This window comes from Poecilia reticulata, linkage group LG10, assembly GCF_000633615.1.
Source record: "Poecilia reticulata strain Guanapo linkage group LG10, Guppy_female_1.0+MT, whole genome shotgun sequence".
NCBI lineage: Eukaryota > Metazoa > Chordata > Actinopteri > Cyprinodontiformes > Poeciliidae > Poecilia > Poecilia reticulata.
In genome coordinates this window covers 32,459,120-32,475,084 of record NC_024340.1, presented here as the reverse complement: position 1 = coordinate 32,475,084, position 15,965 = coordinate 32,459,120, and the positions used below count along the sequence as shown (strand labels likewise).

The 15,965-nt window shown below is 45.3% G+C and overlaps 2 protein-coding genes across 5 annotated transcripts in view; one reads left to right on the top strand and one right to left on the bottom strand.

Annotated features, from left to right (window-relative positions):
• slc44a1b (solute carrier family 44 member 1b) overlaps positions 1–5,333 on the bottom strand; it is a 22,058-nt gene extending 16,725 nt beyond the window's left edge. For 2 of the 4 annotated variants that reach the window (XR_534713.2, XM_008420960.2), the window contains exons 1-3: positions 5,188–5,332; positions 1,506–1,595; positions 289–431 (exon numbers count right to left, since the gene is read on the bottom strand). Coding sequence is in view for 3 of the 4 variants with exons in the window: in XM_008420960.2 (XP_008419182.1) it covers positions 289–431; positions 1,506–1,595; positions 5,188–5,244 (290 nt within the window). In the remaining variant the exon portion in view is untranslated. Of the gene's footprint in view, positions 1–288; positions 432–1,505; positions 1,596–1,908; positions 2,952–5,187 lie in introns of those variants that run through there. The other 2 variants (XM_008420959.2, XM_008420961.2) reach the window with 2 other exon arrangements.
• A 7,598-nt stretch (positions 5,334–12,931) lies between these two features.
• abca1b (ATP-binding cassette, sub-family A (ABC1), member 1B) overlaps positions 12,932–15,965 on the top strand; it is a 30,413-nt gene continuing 27,379 nt past the window's right edge. The window contains exons 1-2 of the mRNA XM_008420964.2: positions 12,932–13,196; positions 15,747–15,859. Coding sequence (XP_008419186.1) covers positions 15,794–15,859 — 66 coding nt within the window. The 5' untranslated portion in view covers positions 12,932–13,196; positions 15,747–15,793. The remainder of the gene's footprint in view (positions 13,197–15,746; positions 15,860–15,965) is intronic.

Here is a 15,965-nt window from a genome sequence, read left to right as displayed (position 1 = left end):
GGATGAACAGAACCAGGCGGACCAGAACCAGGATGAACAGAACCAGGATGAACAGAACCAGGACGAACAGAACCAGGATGAACAGAACCAGGATGAACAGAACCAGACTCAGCAGATCAGTGCCGCTCGGCAGTTGTGAAGCACGGTGGTGGAGCAGTGATTGTTTGGTCTAGTCAAAGTCTGGTTGGACCTTCAGGGAGCTGAGCAGAAAGTTGGATCATAACAGAACCGACGGCACCTCGGACCGTCCAGAACTCCTGGTTCTGGTTCCGCTCATTGAACACTCACTTCCTGTCGGTGTGGTCCAGCCCGCTCAGCTGCACGCCTTCGATCCGCTCGTTACGCCGGCCGCAGGTGTTGCCGTAGCTGTCGTAGCCGAAGATGAGGCGAGCGGCGCCGCCAGTGGCGATGGTGAAGCCACAGATGCTGCCCTGCAGAACACCAGCAGAACTTCATCAGAACCTCATCAGAACACCAGCAGAACTTCATCAGAACCTCATCAGGACACCAGCAGAACCTCATCAGAACCTCATCATATTACTCCCTCTGATGGATCTGAACCCCAACCAAACATCAGCACTGACTGCAATCATCTAGGTCAGACCTCCAGCCAATCAGAGCTCAGTGGGAGGAGCTGTGAGCCAATCAGGATGCGGTAAATTCTGCTGTGGTGTGTAGCAGACTGCATCTCTCACAGATTGGACCTTCGGTTCCACAGTGGGGAATGAATGTGGTAAATACAGATTCTGGTTCTGGGGTAAAACCTGCGCTCCCTGCTGTCCCTGAATGCAGCACCGGTCCTGCCCATGCAGGACGGGTCAGGAAGGTGCTGGGGGTCACCTGATGTTGATATTCGGATAAAGAATCTGCTGGTGACAAAGATGGATTTGGATCATTAATGTCACTGAGGAAGCCTCAGGGTGAGTCCAGGAGGGACTGAGACAGAAACACTTTCTGCTGCACCACGTCCTGCAGAACGAAGCTGGTTTATAGAAACACACCTGGAGGCGTCACTCAGTTCTACCCACAGGTCTAAAGGTGAATGTGGCTCAACAGCCTGAATCACCGACACACTGTAGATTATTAAAGTACTTTTATAGTAGTTATAGTACCACTGGATTGTTATAGTCATGTTATAGGAAAGCTGCAGTAGTGCAGAAGTATTTAGAGGACTACAGAGAGAGTACTACAGAGTACTGTAGTAGTACTACAGTACTCTGTAGTACTACTACAGAGTACTGTAGTANGTAGTACTACAGTACTCTGTAGTACTACTACAGAGTACTGTAGTACTACTACAGAGTACTGTAGTAGTACTACAGTACTCTGTAGTAGTACTACAGAGTACTGTAGTACTACTACAGTACTCTGTAGTACTACAGTACTCTGTAGTCCTGTGGTGGTGATGCTGTAGGCAGCGTGTCTGGTTGGCTCTGCTGTATCTCAGCGGTATTACAGTAACGGTACTGTATTAATCGGTGGTATTATGGTCTGTCTGTGGTTACCATGCCGACGCAGAAGACGGTGAAGAGCAGGAACCAGGGCAGGTCGGTGCAGCTCCGGTCCTCCAGCGGTCTCCATTCTCTCTTTGTCCGCTAAAACAGACACAAACACGGTCACAGTGAGCGCTGAGCGGGGCCTGGGGGACCGGACCGGGCCGGGCCCATCCAGCTCGGTTCCTCCATTAGCCCGAACCCTGCGGGGGTTCGGTTGGCCCTGTTGTTGACCAGCAGCGGCCCGGTAACGGCTCGGTAACCGAGATGCTGTAATTGGATTAAGGAGCTGCTGGCCGTAATCCCAGCTCGGATCGGGCCTTTCTGCTCCAGAACCATCTCCATCCCGTTACAGTGTCAGCCCACAAAGTAGAACACACACCGGACCGAACCGGACCGGACCGGGCCTGCTTACCTCCGCGCTCCCGCAGCATCCCATTGCAGTCAGGATGGACGCGCCCGGAGCTTCACGGAGCTTCACGCAGCCTCAGCTCGGCAGCAGCGGGGGTCTGAGGCTCTGCAGTCGGGGTGAGGAGGCGGGCGGCCCCGGGGGAGGCTGGGTCCGGACGGTCAGACGGAGCGCTCCGGTCCGCTCAGCATGCCACGGTGGGAGCCTCCTCCGATGACCGAACCGAGCTTGGATTAACGGCCGAGGATTTGTCCGCCACACATCCTGGTGGACTGACAGGTGCAGCGGCCATTCATCTCATTGCGCGTGCGCAGTGAGCGGCCGTGCGGAGCGGCGCTGCAGCTGCAGTACCTGCTGTGACCACTGAGCGGACAGTAACTGCATGGTGGCGCTGTTTTCGTCGAACGGTGGAGTCCAGAACCTCCTGATTCTTTTCTGACGGTCAAAGATAACAGACTATCCGAACCCAGGTGCCCTGCAGGACCCACCTGTCCACCGGTCCACCTGTCCCAGCTTCCTTCAAACCCACCAGAAATGAAACCAGTTCAGGACTAACACCTGAGCCTCTGGCAGAGGAGACCGGCTGCCTCTGAACCCTGTCGCATAAATATCCTGATAGATGAACATTTACTGTAAAAATTACTCAAGTGTGGATACAAGTATAAACATTTTCATATTCATCCCTCAGGCCGTTTGTTTTCCTGATCTTTACTCCACTACAGATCTGCTGTTGTTCATGGAGAAGCAGCATTTCAGCATCTATGCACCACAAACTACCAGAAAACTGAAAAACAGCCAAAACCCTGAGTTCCTTTAAACCCAGACTAAAACCCAGCCAGTCAGTTGTTCTTGAACCACAATACACGGAACATTAACGACACTCGTCATGGTTAGCATTAGCTTCTGCTCATGTCCTTGTTTAGAGATTCATGGTCAGTGAAGCTAACTTTTTGGTTAGCTGTGCCCACCACTGGCAACTGCTTCTTCAATACAGCCATTTTGAAAAATGTCCAACAGGAAAAAAACCAAGAAAATATCCATCCATCCATCCATCCATCCATCCATCCATCCATCCATCCATCCATCCATCCATCCATCCATCCATCCATCCATCCATCCATCCATCCATCCATCTTCTATACGCCCTTGTCGGGAGGGTTAGAAAATATATATTTCTATAATTCAAAATATGCAGGCTATGATTTCACACCAAACACATTTACCCAATTTGTGCATTTAGTGCAGAAATTTATTTTCCATAACAACCTTGACGGCCATTTTGAAAAATCAAAAAGTATCGGTTAATATGATTTTTATGTTTTAAGTTATGTCTTCACTGCAGAAGTATTCAGCAGTGATAATAAATACATTTTCCTTGATGACCATGGCGGCCATGTTGAATCTTTCTCTGGCTAACGTTACCTTTTTAAACAGGATCATCTGAGCCAAGTTAGGTTCTTCTATCTGCATGTCAAATGTTTTGATGAGATGCTGAATGACCTACAGCTCAGATTTAGACACACAGACCGCTGGGGCCTGATCCCACCTGGATCAGGCCCCAGCGGACCGCAGACGGACCGGGCCAACCTGCCGGGTCCAGAACACAGAACAAGATCCAGAGATGGAGCTTTGAGTGACTGAGAACTGCTGCAGCGTTTAAAGAAGTCACGTCTTTGTTTTACTTCTTCATCAACACAGAGCTCACTGTTCAAGGCCTCCACCAGGCACCACACACTGTACATACCACACACACACACACACACACACACACACACACACACACACACACACACACACACACACACACAGCAGTAACTGAGGACAGTGTTTGAAGCAGCTGTAAGGAGAACCTCAGATAATTTAACACAAACATCAGCTGCTGTGAGGCATTCACTGAACTCAGGATAAATCATACACAGCTTGGTAGCCAACTGTGTAAAGGAAACTAATCTACTGATCCTACATCTCAGGACCAGACTCAAAACAGACCAGACTGCTCCACCAAGTAATTTAGAACCAAACAAAATAAAGAAGGGATTAATGTAAACTATGTCTGAGTTGATTTAAACTAACTTAAAGCTAAGCTACCTTCAAGCTAATTTTAATCGATTTCAAAGACTATCAGCTAACTGTAAGCTAGCTTGCAGCTAGCTGTAGGCTTACAGATTTTTTTTATTCTGTCAGTCTCTGTCCTCGATATAACTTACTAAACAAACAGTAAAACAACGTTGAACTTAAACCTTTTTGGATCTAGCAGCCTTTATTTGTAGTTACCAGACAGGAAATGGGCAGCAAAGGTCTCAAGGTGGGAATCAAACCCAGGACGGCTGCGTAGAGGACTGTAGCGTCACCATGTGTAGCGCTTGCTACACTACACAATGGCCCTTAAACTTACAGCTTTACTTTGAGCTAACTTCCAATAACTAGTCCGACTTTAAACAAACTTGAGGTATCAAGCTAGCTGTATGCTAATTTAAGCTAAAGCTAACTTTAGGCTAACTCTAGGCTAACTTCAAATTAATTTTTGTTAAATTGTGAACTAGTTTAGCTACAAATCAACATTAAACTAACAGTAAATGACGTTAAAGCATTTTGTAAGTGAGCTGTAAACAAACTGTTAAATAACCTTTTAACTTTAAGCCTGCTTTACTGTAACACATAACTCCATCATATTGTAAGATGATTTATTTTTCCTTTTCGATTAATATGGTTTCATGTGAGATTGGTTATTTGCTGGGGATGTTCCATGGATGAGTGGTGGCGCTGTGCCTTTGGGAGGAGAAGTTTCTTTCTTCTTCGGGGGTTTTTCTTCTTTGGGCTTCTTCTTATGCTGGGCTGAGACGTTAGGCTGTTCGGTTACACGGTGGAATGAAAGTCTGCACAGCTACGCTATTCCCTCTCAGTGTCCACGACCTCCTATTTTATGGTGACACCGATTTAGATCACTACTCGGTGTTATAATATCATAACTGCCATAAAGTACAGTTTATGGCAGTTATGATAAACTAAATGGCAACACTGGTCGGTCCGTCGTTTCAGACAGAGTTCTACAGAAAACTTCGACAGTCGTCTGAGAAATCAGAAATCTCAAGAACAGCAGAAAACCCGGATGATTCAGTCAGCTTAGTTTAGATCAGGAGTTCCCCTGGACTGGGTCTGCCCAGAACTGTTTATCTGTTCTGACAGAACCAGCAGAGGAACCGATTCCCTCTACAGAACCCAATAGAACCAGCAATAAGCAGACCTACATAACAGTTGAACAGAGATCCGTCCTCAATACTTCACCTTTTGTCTGAGTCGGACCTGCTGCTGAGAGGCTGAAGAGATCCGCTTCGAATCCATGCTGGATCCAGGTTTTGATGGTTCTGGTGGCTCTGATGGTCCCAATGGTTCTGGTGGTTGTGATTCACCAGCAGAGTCCTGGGGCTGCTGTCAGAACAACAGTGATGTGGGTCTGATGCACAACAGAGCTTTTGTTTAGTTGTTGACTGTTGTACCAGGCTGAACACTGTGTGTGTGTGTGTGTGTGTGTGTGTGTGTGTGTGTGTGTGTGTGTGTGTGTGTGTGTGTGTGTGTGTGTGTGTATGTGTGTGTCAAATGAACGCTGGAAGACTGACAGAAATCCCACGCTTTGAGTACAGCAGTGCCTCCTGCTGGTTGTGTCAAACCTGAATGCCTCATACTGACTGTCTGGTTCATATGAAGACGTGAGGGACACATGGAGACGTGAGGGACACATGGAGACATGAGGGACACATGGAGACGTGAGGGACACATGGAGACGTGAGATCTGGTCGCCACCTGGTCAGACTCCGTCCTCCGCATTTGAGGACAGTGTCTTCACTCAGAGCCACTTTCGCCTGACAGACCACAAGGTGGCGCTTTGGTTGCGTGTGAGTGGAGAGCAGCATAACCTTCTGGGTGTTGTAGTCCAGTGAACCACTGGACTACAACCACTGGTAGAGCTACTGGTAAACCACTGGTAGAGCTACAACTCAGTTTGTTCTGATCCATTTCTACGGAGAGAAATTCCATCCAATATTTCAGTAAGCAAAGATCGCGATTCAAATACTGATTAGTTTAGGTTCTTAGGTATTTGCAGCAAACAAGATGGTGTGTCGGTCAGGATGCAGGAAGGAGGACATGAGGCCAAAACTTGCAGTAGATGTGAGCTGGTTTATTAGCCTTGATGCTCAGTGCTGCCAGCAGGCTGAAATAACAATAAATTGCCATTAAGCTCATGTATTACAGCAATAGAGGTTCAACTTGTACAAACTCAGTGAAAACCCACCGACAGCCTTTTGGCTGAATTTTACATAAGAGGCACTTTGGCGCCATCATGTGGCCAGATACAATCCCTACACAATGGCGGCAGCTGGCAGCGCATGCGCTTCATTACTCCATCTGCCCTAATAACTCAGTGAAAGCAATAACAGATGCAGCAGAAACGCAGTTCCATATAATGGGTTTGAAGGTAAACCTACGGAGGCTGAGCGGGCTCAGCTGAGTTCCCAGCTCAGAGCCCACAACATCCCGTAGTTTGCACATATAACTGAATCCAGAACGAACAACTAGAACGCTAAATGCGGCAACTTACTTTCTGTCATCAATTTAACACTCGGAGCATCACTTCTCAGGACTACACCAGGAATGCGGTCTCACATGCGGAAAAATGCATGAACTGACTGGGAAGCACGTTAGAGAACATGATGAGCGGCCATGGGTGCAGCACTAAACTCAGGCTTACTGTCCTAGCCTCACTTCCTAGGACAGTCTCCAATGTTACAAATCATTAAAAGGAAACTTTTAAAAACTTCTCAATCAAGAAATTATTTTTGTAGGAGCAACAGTTTGCTATTGACTGATGATGGCAGTGCGACCAGATGACAACCAATCAGAGCAGCAGTAGGCTGGGAGGGGCGGGACTCTAACGTCTGCTGGTTAATCCCAGTTCAGGGGCTGGTTTCACTGGTGGACATAGGCGTAAATCTTCAGGGACTTGGGGAAGGTCCGGACCCCCCCAATCTTGTAAAAGTCTAGAATTGCCGTCCCCCCCGAGAAATGATGAAAGAAACTCTTGTATTTAAACAATATCAAAATAAAAAAGGCGATTCTAGTGGTCACGGTTGAATACCGCGGTTGCCACCCATCCCGTCGCCCATATTTGGCCGTTAAATGTGCGTCTCGTATTGAACCGATACATAACTGTCCGATAGACACGCCTATCATACGTTGGAGTCACTCCTCCCATTCCACCATAGTTGCTTTGGTACGTGAATTAATGTGTGGAAGAAGAAAACGAAGGCGGACCAGTAGTGTGCTTAGGCTGCCTAGCTTAACTAACAAGCTGAACCTGCCATAAAATCACATCTTACTAATGTTCATGAGAGCCACGGGGAGCTGCTATTAACTCGCGTCTTTTTAAAATGTCCTCTACCCGATTCCATGTCCTTAGAAGAAAAAACGCTTTCAAAAATACAGACGTGAGTGAAAAGACGAACATTATCCACCTTATTCCTGGGGGGCTTTCTGGGGAAACGATTATGGCTCTTACTTCCGGCGGCTAACGGAAGTAGCAGTATTTCACTGTAACTTGTAGGGTGTTTTGCTAATATATATTCACGATAGAAGTTGCATCTTTCTTTTGGGTTATAATACAATATTTAGTTAAACTTGTTCACGGACACACGGCCTGCTATCATCGAGCTGCTCAGTACAGAGGATCGTAATTGTGAGTTTAATCACCGGGAGCGACAGGAACAAGATCGTCAAGTTTTGTAACGGAGTGACTTAGCAGCGCTTCGACTAGGGTAACCAAGGGACCAGTCCCTATACATTTATATCCGGGGGGGGGGGGCATCATGTAGGTGTGTCGTTTAGTCTGTGTTACCCAGAAAGCAGTTGGGCACAATATCGCAACACCAACACAGTGAGTGAAACAATGACTGGAGCAGCTACTATATAAACTAATCGGTGAACACTTCTTTATTAATACACATTTGTAGAATACGGAACAAATTGAGTCCCGTATCGTTTCAATACGGGACTCTACAATTAACAGCCAAATACGGGGCGGTTCCGTATTTTACGGGACGGGTCAGAACCCTAGCTGCAGCAGCAAGTGTGTCTTGAACGTGCTTCCAAAACAAAGGCTGCAGTTTCATCGCCTACCGAGAGATAAGCAAACACAAAGAATATGGCTAAAAGTCCTAAACTTAAAGAGAGAACCCAAAATGCTTTATGTGTGCTGCTTTCACTGTGGATAGAAAGCCAAGGGAAGAAAACCGAAGCAACTGAGTCAGTGAAGCAGCTAACTATGCTAGTGCGGGTTATTTGCAGCCATTTCTTCAAGTCGCCATCCCTCCCGCATTAGCTGTAGGTAGCGGTAAAACAATATTGCTACATGTAAGCAGTGATAACTGGAGTTCCCACATATTTTATAGCATAAATCCTCTGTGGAAGCCGGTTAGCGAGTTGCTAACATGTAAACAAATGGCGGTTCCGGTTAGCAGCGGAAGCCGCGCCCATAAATCACGCAAAGCCTCCTGGGGGTTAGGAATAAGGTGGAGAAGCTGAACAGTTCCAGTTAGGATGGACACTGAACACAGATGGACAAAAACGTGTCCATCGCGGCTCAGTGCTGCTGAATGATGGACAGAATGGATCAGGACAGGAACCGCAGACCCGTCAGAACCTGAAGAACCAGAAATCAGAGACTCTTCATCCTCAATCATCTCCTGAGGCTCATATGGTGCAGAACATTTTATTATTGATTCGGTTTCTTGTTGTGATTTTAGTTGACTGTAGATGTTGAGTTTGGATGATATTTAATAAATAATAGCATTAGCCAAAGTAAGTGGCCATTTAAAGAACAAATCATACTATTAGCTGTAAATACATAAATATTTCCTACATTACTTTGTGTGTTTAATTCAGAAATGTTTTTTTTTTATCAAGGTCTTTTTATTATTATTTTTTTACATAAATCACAAACAAAGAACTGACAAAGACATACACAACAGAAATCCCTCCCACCCCTCCCCTCCTATACCGGATCTACTGCCCCAACATGAATCCACCTTGTATTCATACATCAGTCGATATAAAGCACAKGTTTGTGTACAAAGAGCCAATATTTGATCATTACACAAAGTTATCTGCCGAAATTGTTTCTACGTAAGATATAAATGGCTGCCAGATGTCAAAGAATTTGTTAACAGATCCCCTAATGGTATACCTGATCTTCTCCAAATGAATGTAAGACATAACTTCTCTTAGCCAGTGTCCATATACTGGAGGATGTGGATCCTTCCATCGAAGAAGAATGAGTCTTCTAGCTAGAAGAGATTAATTCAGAAATGTTTATATATTTTATTAATAATTGTTCAGTGGTCCATCCATCCATTTTCTTACACCCTTGTCCCTCAGTGGGGTCGAGAGGGTTGCTGGTGCCCATCTCAAGCTAGTGTACTGGGCGAGAGGCGGGGTCACCTGGACAGGTCACCAGTCTGGTGCAGGTCAACACAGAGACACACAGGACACACAACCATGCACACACACACTCAGGGGCAATTTAGAGAGGCCAATTAACCTGACAGTCATGTTTCTGGACTGTGGGAGGAAACCAGAGTACCTGGAGAAAACCCACCATGCAGAAAGACCGGGAATCGAACCCAGAACCTTCTTGCTGCAAGGCAACAGCTCTACCAACTGCGCCACTGTGCAGCCTTGTTCAGTGGTCATTTAATGTATTATTTCACTAATATTTTATTAATGTGGTTTTCCAGTTTGGATAATCTGACTTCCCATCAATGAAGAAAAAACAAGCTAAGCTGAAATACACCGGACCTGCAGCCCAGGGCCGGATCTAGACGGGGGCCAAGCGGGGGTCTCAAGAAATTATACTAAATAAATTCTATTAAATATTCAGTTGTGGATATTTTTAACTTTCACAATTTTATTTTAACCATGAATTAAAAATCGTAGTGCTGCACTTTTAGCTGCTGTGTGGAGATGGGATCAGACTTTCCATCTGCTGGATCAGGATCTGAATCTCTGGAGACACAACGTGGCTCTTTGGTTCACAATATTGCTGTTTTTGTATAATTCTTTTTTAAGCGTTTCCATAAAGAAACACTGACTACACGGCCCCTCTAAATTTGGTCTAAAACCAAACTCCAAAGAAAACAGTAGATTTTTTAACCAGCTATAAGGGAGCAGTCGAAATAGTAAAACCCTGACTCTAATGTCCACTTTTCCATAGATGGACAAACATTCTTGTTTAAATAAAAAAGGCCAACAGCCACATAATGTTCAGATAAAAATAAGGGTAAGACAATTTCTAAGTATGATTTTCAAATAAAGTTCAGGATAATGACTCATTTTCATGAGTCATTATCCTGAACTTCTACCTTGATAATATCTGGTTTTAGGTTTATTAATCCTATAAATTTAGTCAAATGTTCTTCAAACGACTAGAAATGCATAGTTTTGAGTATTTTATTTTAATTCCCGGGGCAGCAGACCCACTAGGACTGTCGCTCCACAGCTGCTTGTCTCTCATTAATGTTAGCAGATGTTGGCAGGTATGATGTAGTCTGATTCTGTTTCAAACTGAGTTTATACACCTCTGGAAAAAATTTAAAGTTTCTCTGATTTTACTCTTTATTAGTATATGTTTGAGTAAAATGAACATTGTTCTTTTATTCTATGATTACTGACAACATGTCTCTTAATTTTGTTTGTGAATGTATGTAGATAAGCAGTAAGATTTAGAAAACCGCACCAACAAATATCTTCTCATGTGTCTTAGCTGTGCTGGGGGCTAAGCCCCCCTAAAGGTCAGATCCTAGAACCGCCCCTGATAGAAACAAAGAACAAAGTATATCTGCCTTTCATCTAACAAAAAATAAGAATTAATTTTTTGGTCCCCCCCATTATTAGAACATTGGTTCAGTCCAAAGTGAAGGAGGAGCAACAGCTGCTGATCGGTACCGGCTCCGTTAGAGCCGCTAAGTGAGGAGCTAGCGGTTAGCGGTTAGCTTTTAGCTGTGGCTCTGCAGCACTAACATAAACCCTCCAGTAAGTAAATACTTAAAGCAAAAGACATGTAACACGTTTTATTTACTTTCACTGCTCAATAGAAAGAAACACACTGACAATAAACATCGTTATTTCATTACTTTGGCTGAATCATGATAAACTGCCACCTTATGCCTTGGAAACCAAAACTAGCTAAACTGCTACATTGCTTTCATAGACTTGGCTCCTTCATCTGTAGAAGGTAGCCAGTATTTAAATTATATTTAGCTCTCTAACTCTTACTTTAATAAGAAGCGTTTGAAACGGGAGCGGCTGAGTTAAGTTAGCATTAGCATTAGCTAACAGCTCAGTATGGGAGCAGAGGGGCTACTGCAGCTGGCAGTAAAACTAAATAATGTCTTTATTTCTTACCATCTTCAACGTAGAGCCTTTGAAACCACAAAACAAAATCTGAATATTTTTCTAGAAAACTCTGGTGCTGATCTTTAAGTTATGATGTTTCCCAAATATTCAATTCCTACATATTAATTGGTTTTCAGCCATCCAGGGTTAACCCTGGACATTTTCTCAAAAAAATAAATAAATAAAAAGGTTCAAAGCAACTTAAGTTATAATTTAAATAACACATAATTTGTATTGAGAACCACTGCAATAAATCAATGTTATGAGGAATTTTATTAAGTGGAGTTATTTATTAAAACTTGTTTTTATTTACAGCCTTAAGCTTTTGTAAAGGTGTAGCAGAGATTAGATCAGTGACTCTGAAATAAACTCATATCTAAACATCTGAATGTCAGTTTGACTCTGCGGGCCTCAACAGGTTGTTTACTGAGAAAAACACTTTGGTTATTTATTGCTATTTAGTGATTTTTGATGGTTCAGCTTGAACACACTGAAAAATGTAAACCACATTTTACATTACATTTGACTGTAACTTTGCCAAACCCCCCAAATTTGCTCTTAAAAAATGTCCCTGTTTATGTTCCCCCATAACGAGATGGGATTTACAGCCTCGCTGGTGGAAATAACAACAAGAGCAACTAATAAAAACGTGTTGATGACAAACTGTGGCTGCAGGAACGACAGCAGCAACAAGAACATTTACAGGGTTGAGCTGTTTTGCAGTTTATAGTGATTCTAAAGTGAACTAAAATGTCATTTAAATTTAACTGGCTGGTTTCAGTTATTTAGTTTACATTCCGTTGAAAATTAGTTGACAATTGAAGTTATTTTATTTTATTTTATTTTACTTAAAACTAGTTTACAGATCGAGTTCTTTATTAAATAACTCAATCTGTATGACTGAGTTTAATTAACTTAAATTCAGTCATATTTCTTATATTAAAATTGTGAAAACAATTTCAATCTATGTTTAAAAGATTAAAATTAAGTGAATTTTCAGTTATTTAGAAAATGAAACGGAATTGAACCGAACTGAACTCTGGTTCTCCTGGTTGGGATGAATAAAGATCTGATTCCTCGTTATAATTTGTTTGTTTTATCTTAATCCAGTTTTTTTCTAATCTCTTCTGAAGGCTGTTTACAGGAAGTCCAGGTCCAGTCGTGGTTCCGGTGCTGATACTCGGCCTCTCTCCAGAACCTGTCCTCCAACCGGGTTGCGAAGTCTTTTATTGTGAAAATCAGCTGGACTTTCTCTTATTATGAAAGTCTGAAGTCTAGCGTAACCCACCTGTCCGACACAAGAAGTAATTTGCTGTTATTGACCGGAAACTGCCACGGGCAGACCTTTCAAAATAAAGGTTGTTTTATCCAGAGGGATGGATGGGGAAAAGCTTCATGTTATCCCACAGACGGTCTAATTCTCGGAACCACGGGAGTGATGTGAGTCCGGTTCAGATTACAGAACGATAACCCGGAACCACAACAGTAAAGTTATGAAGCAAAAACAGAATGAACACAGAGCTCTGGCTCTTATTGTGACAGGGCAGGCCGGAAGCAGCCTGATTGATGGCGGAGCATTGACCCGCTCAGGTCGGGATTTAGTCCCTCAGTTGTAGGTCTGATGGGCAGATGAAGCTGGAGGGACAGGGAGACAGCCGGAGACCGGAAAGGACCGAGCGCCGCCGCACCGGGGCCGAGAGAGACAGACAGAGAGAGAGGAAGACAGTTTCCGAGAGTTTATTCTCTGGAGGCAGCGGAGTGCGACTCAAGAAACAGAAGCAGGAGCGTGAATCTGCGGGTTTCTGGCCCCGCAGAGCCTCATCAGAACCTCCACCCGCAGAACCGGAGCGGTGAGTCTCCAAACTCTGTTGGGTTCTGTTGGGTCTGCTTCAACTCGGTTCATTTTCTGACTTTGATCAAAGTTTGAATCGCGAAAAGTTCCAGAAAAACTTTTTAAAGACAGAAAGATGCAGTTGGTGGTTGATGCGCTGGGGGCGCTGTTTCAACATGCAGAGGTCTGATCTGAGGAGCTGAGAGGTCCAAGGTTCTGTTGGTTCTGTTGGTTCTGATGGTTCTGTATGGTTCTATATGGTTCTGATGGTTCTAATGGATCTGTTTGGTTCTATATGGTTCTGATGGTTCTAATGGATCTGTTTGGTTCTATATGGTTCTTTATGGTTCTTCTTGGTTCTATTGGTTCTATATGGTTCTGTTTGGTTCTAATGGTTTTGTTTGGTTCTGTTTGGTTCTAATGGTTCTGTATGGTTCTGCTGGTTCTGTTCTGATCAGAACATGATGAACCGATCAGCGCTGGAGGATTTGTTGGTTCGGTCCAAACATCAGATTTAGATCTGAGAGCAGAAGTTTGATCTGCTGCTTCCCTCCTGGTCCAGACTCTCTCTGGATCAGCGGTTCTGGTCTGGATCAGCGGTTCTGGTCTGGATCAGTGGTTCTGGAGACATTTTGAAGGAAGTTCTTATGGGTTCGGTTCCTGACCATTTTCAGTTTGACCTCTGACCCATCCAGTTGAATGATGAGGTTGTGTTCGTTCAGAACGTAGAACTGACCCGGTTCTGGTTTGTTTTTTCCGAGGCGCTGGAGTTCTTCTCTCTGTGTGGCTGAAAGAAAAGGTTTCTCTCTGGTATCAGCAGGAGTCATTTGGACCCCGTTGGTTCTGTTCTGATCCAGCAGAATAGAACCAGAAAACAATTCTGAGACGAAGCAGCAAAAGTAACAGTTTGGAGGTTTTGATCCAAACTACTGAACCAGTACCTTTACTCCGATCCGGGTCAGGATCAAGCATCACATTTATACATTTTTAAACTAAAATAAACCAATAGTGTGTAAAACCAACCGTGGATGATCAGGGCAGTAGGTGGCGCTGCCTCTCAGTCCGAATGATCAGAACCCTGAGTCGGGACTGTAGGTGGGTTCTGGTTCTGGATGATTCAATCACTGATGAACTCCCTCTGAAGTCAGTCTGCCTTAATGTGACTGATCTGATCAGAGCCTGGCTCTTGTTGAAGTGGTTCAGAACCAGAACCTGTCTTCCAGGTATTTTCAGACCCAGCTTTGGACCGTTAGAAGTTCTGTTGGTTCTCTAAAGATTCTGGGGATTGCTTCAGTGACCCGATCATCAAAGTAACGTCAGCAGACCCGGATGTTTCCTGTCAGTCCAATCTTCAGGGTCAGGAACCCGGTTCTGCTGTGATGAAGCGTGTCCAAGCAGCCGTCGCGTCTCCGTGCTGCAGCTCGACCAGCGATGCGCCCTGGAGGCCCTGCGGTTCTGGAGACGGTGGTCCAACCGACCCCGTCTCCCAATGCGGAGCCGATTCTGCTGGTCCAGTCTGGCCGAGGCTGGAGGCGGCCTGCCGGACTTCCAGGTAGCCGGTGACGATGGTGGCTCAGGATCCAAGATCTTATCACTGATGAAGGTAGAGATGAGGAGCCGCCTCTGGATTGCAGAAACGGGCTGGGATGGAGACTCCGGTCCATGAGCCTTGGACCTGGACATGTCCAGATCTGACTGTCCGGAGGCCGGATTCTCCTGAAGCTCCGACTGCAACAGCGCCATCTGTTGCTGCTGGAGGAAGTCTTTAACCTGGATAGAGAGAAACACCTGGCAGCAGGCGGCTCGGTTCTGGACTGCTAGGGATGGACGACCACAGTGTCTGCCCAACGTGACCAGCAGAACCAGTGTTGGCGACATGTCTGGACTTGAAGGGTCCGTCTCCACATGTGGGTCGGGTTCCTCTCCTGGTCAGACTGTTCCCCATGTAGAGTGATGGAACCATCCTTCACCCGCTCCAGCTTTCAGGAAGTCAATACGAGCCGGTTCATTGGACCCCTGCTGGCAGCCAGAAGTAACTGCGCCCCTCCAGGGGAGCCATGGCCTCTCCTGGGGCTGGGGGTGATGTCATTGACACTATCCTGAGTTGGAGGGATTCCTGCAGGTTCTGGTTCATTTAACCCCCCACCATTTCTTCTTCTATGTTCCGTTTACTCGGTCCAGTTCATATCCTGTTTAAGAACCAAAATACTGAGGAAGCGTGAGCAGCTGATGGTTTCTTGGGTCAAAGGTCATTTTGACACAAGAAAACTAGAAAGCAGCAGCTCTTTAGCTTTTTCAAACCTCATTCTGAACTTTTGGCATCAGGATGATGTTCTGGTTTCACAAAGAAGGTGATCCTGAACTCGCGCTGCGTGGTACCGGTACCACGCTGAGTGGAACCAGTACCGGTACCTTCTGGATGCTGTTCCCATGTGTGACCTCACAGCTGCAGTGTGTTTCACTGATCAGTGCTGACGCTGTGTGATCTGATAAGTGTGTGTGTGATCAGCAGCTTCACTATCAGCTGACCTTTAACCCCACACTCTCTCCCTGTTTGTGTTTAAATCAGAGCGGGCGGCGGCCGGCCAGCAGTCCTGCACGGCGGCGGCTGCAGACATGTCCGTGTTCACACAGCTGGGCCTGCTGCTGTGGAAGAACTTCACCTACAGACGCCGACAGACGGTCAGGGCGCCTCACTTCCTGCTGTGGTCGTTCACTTCCTGCTGTGGTCGTTCACTTCCTGCTGTGGTCGTTCACTTCCTGCTGTGGTCGTTCACTTCCTGCTGTG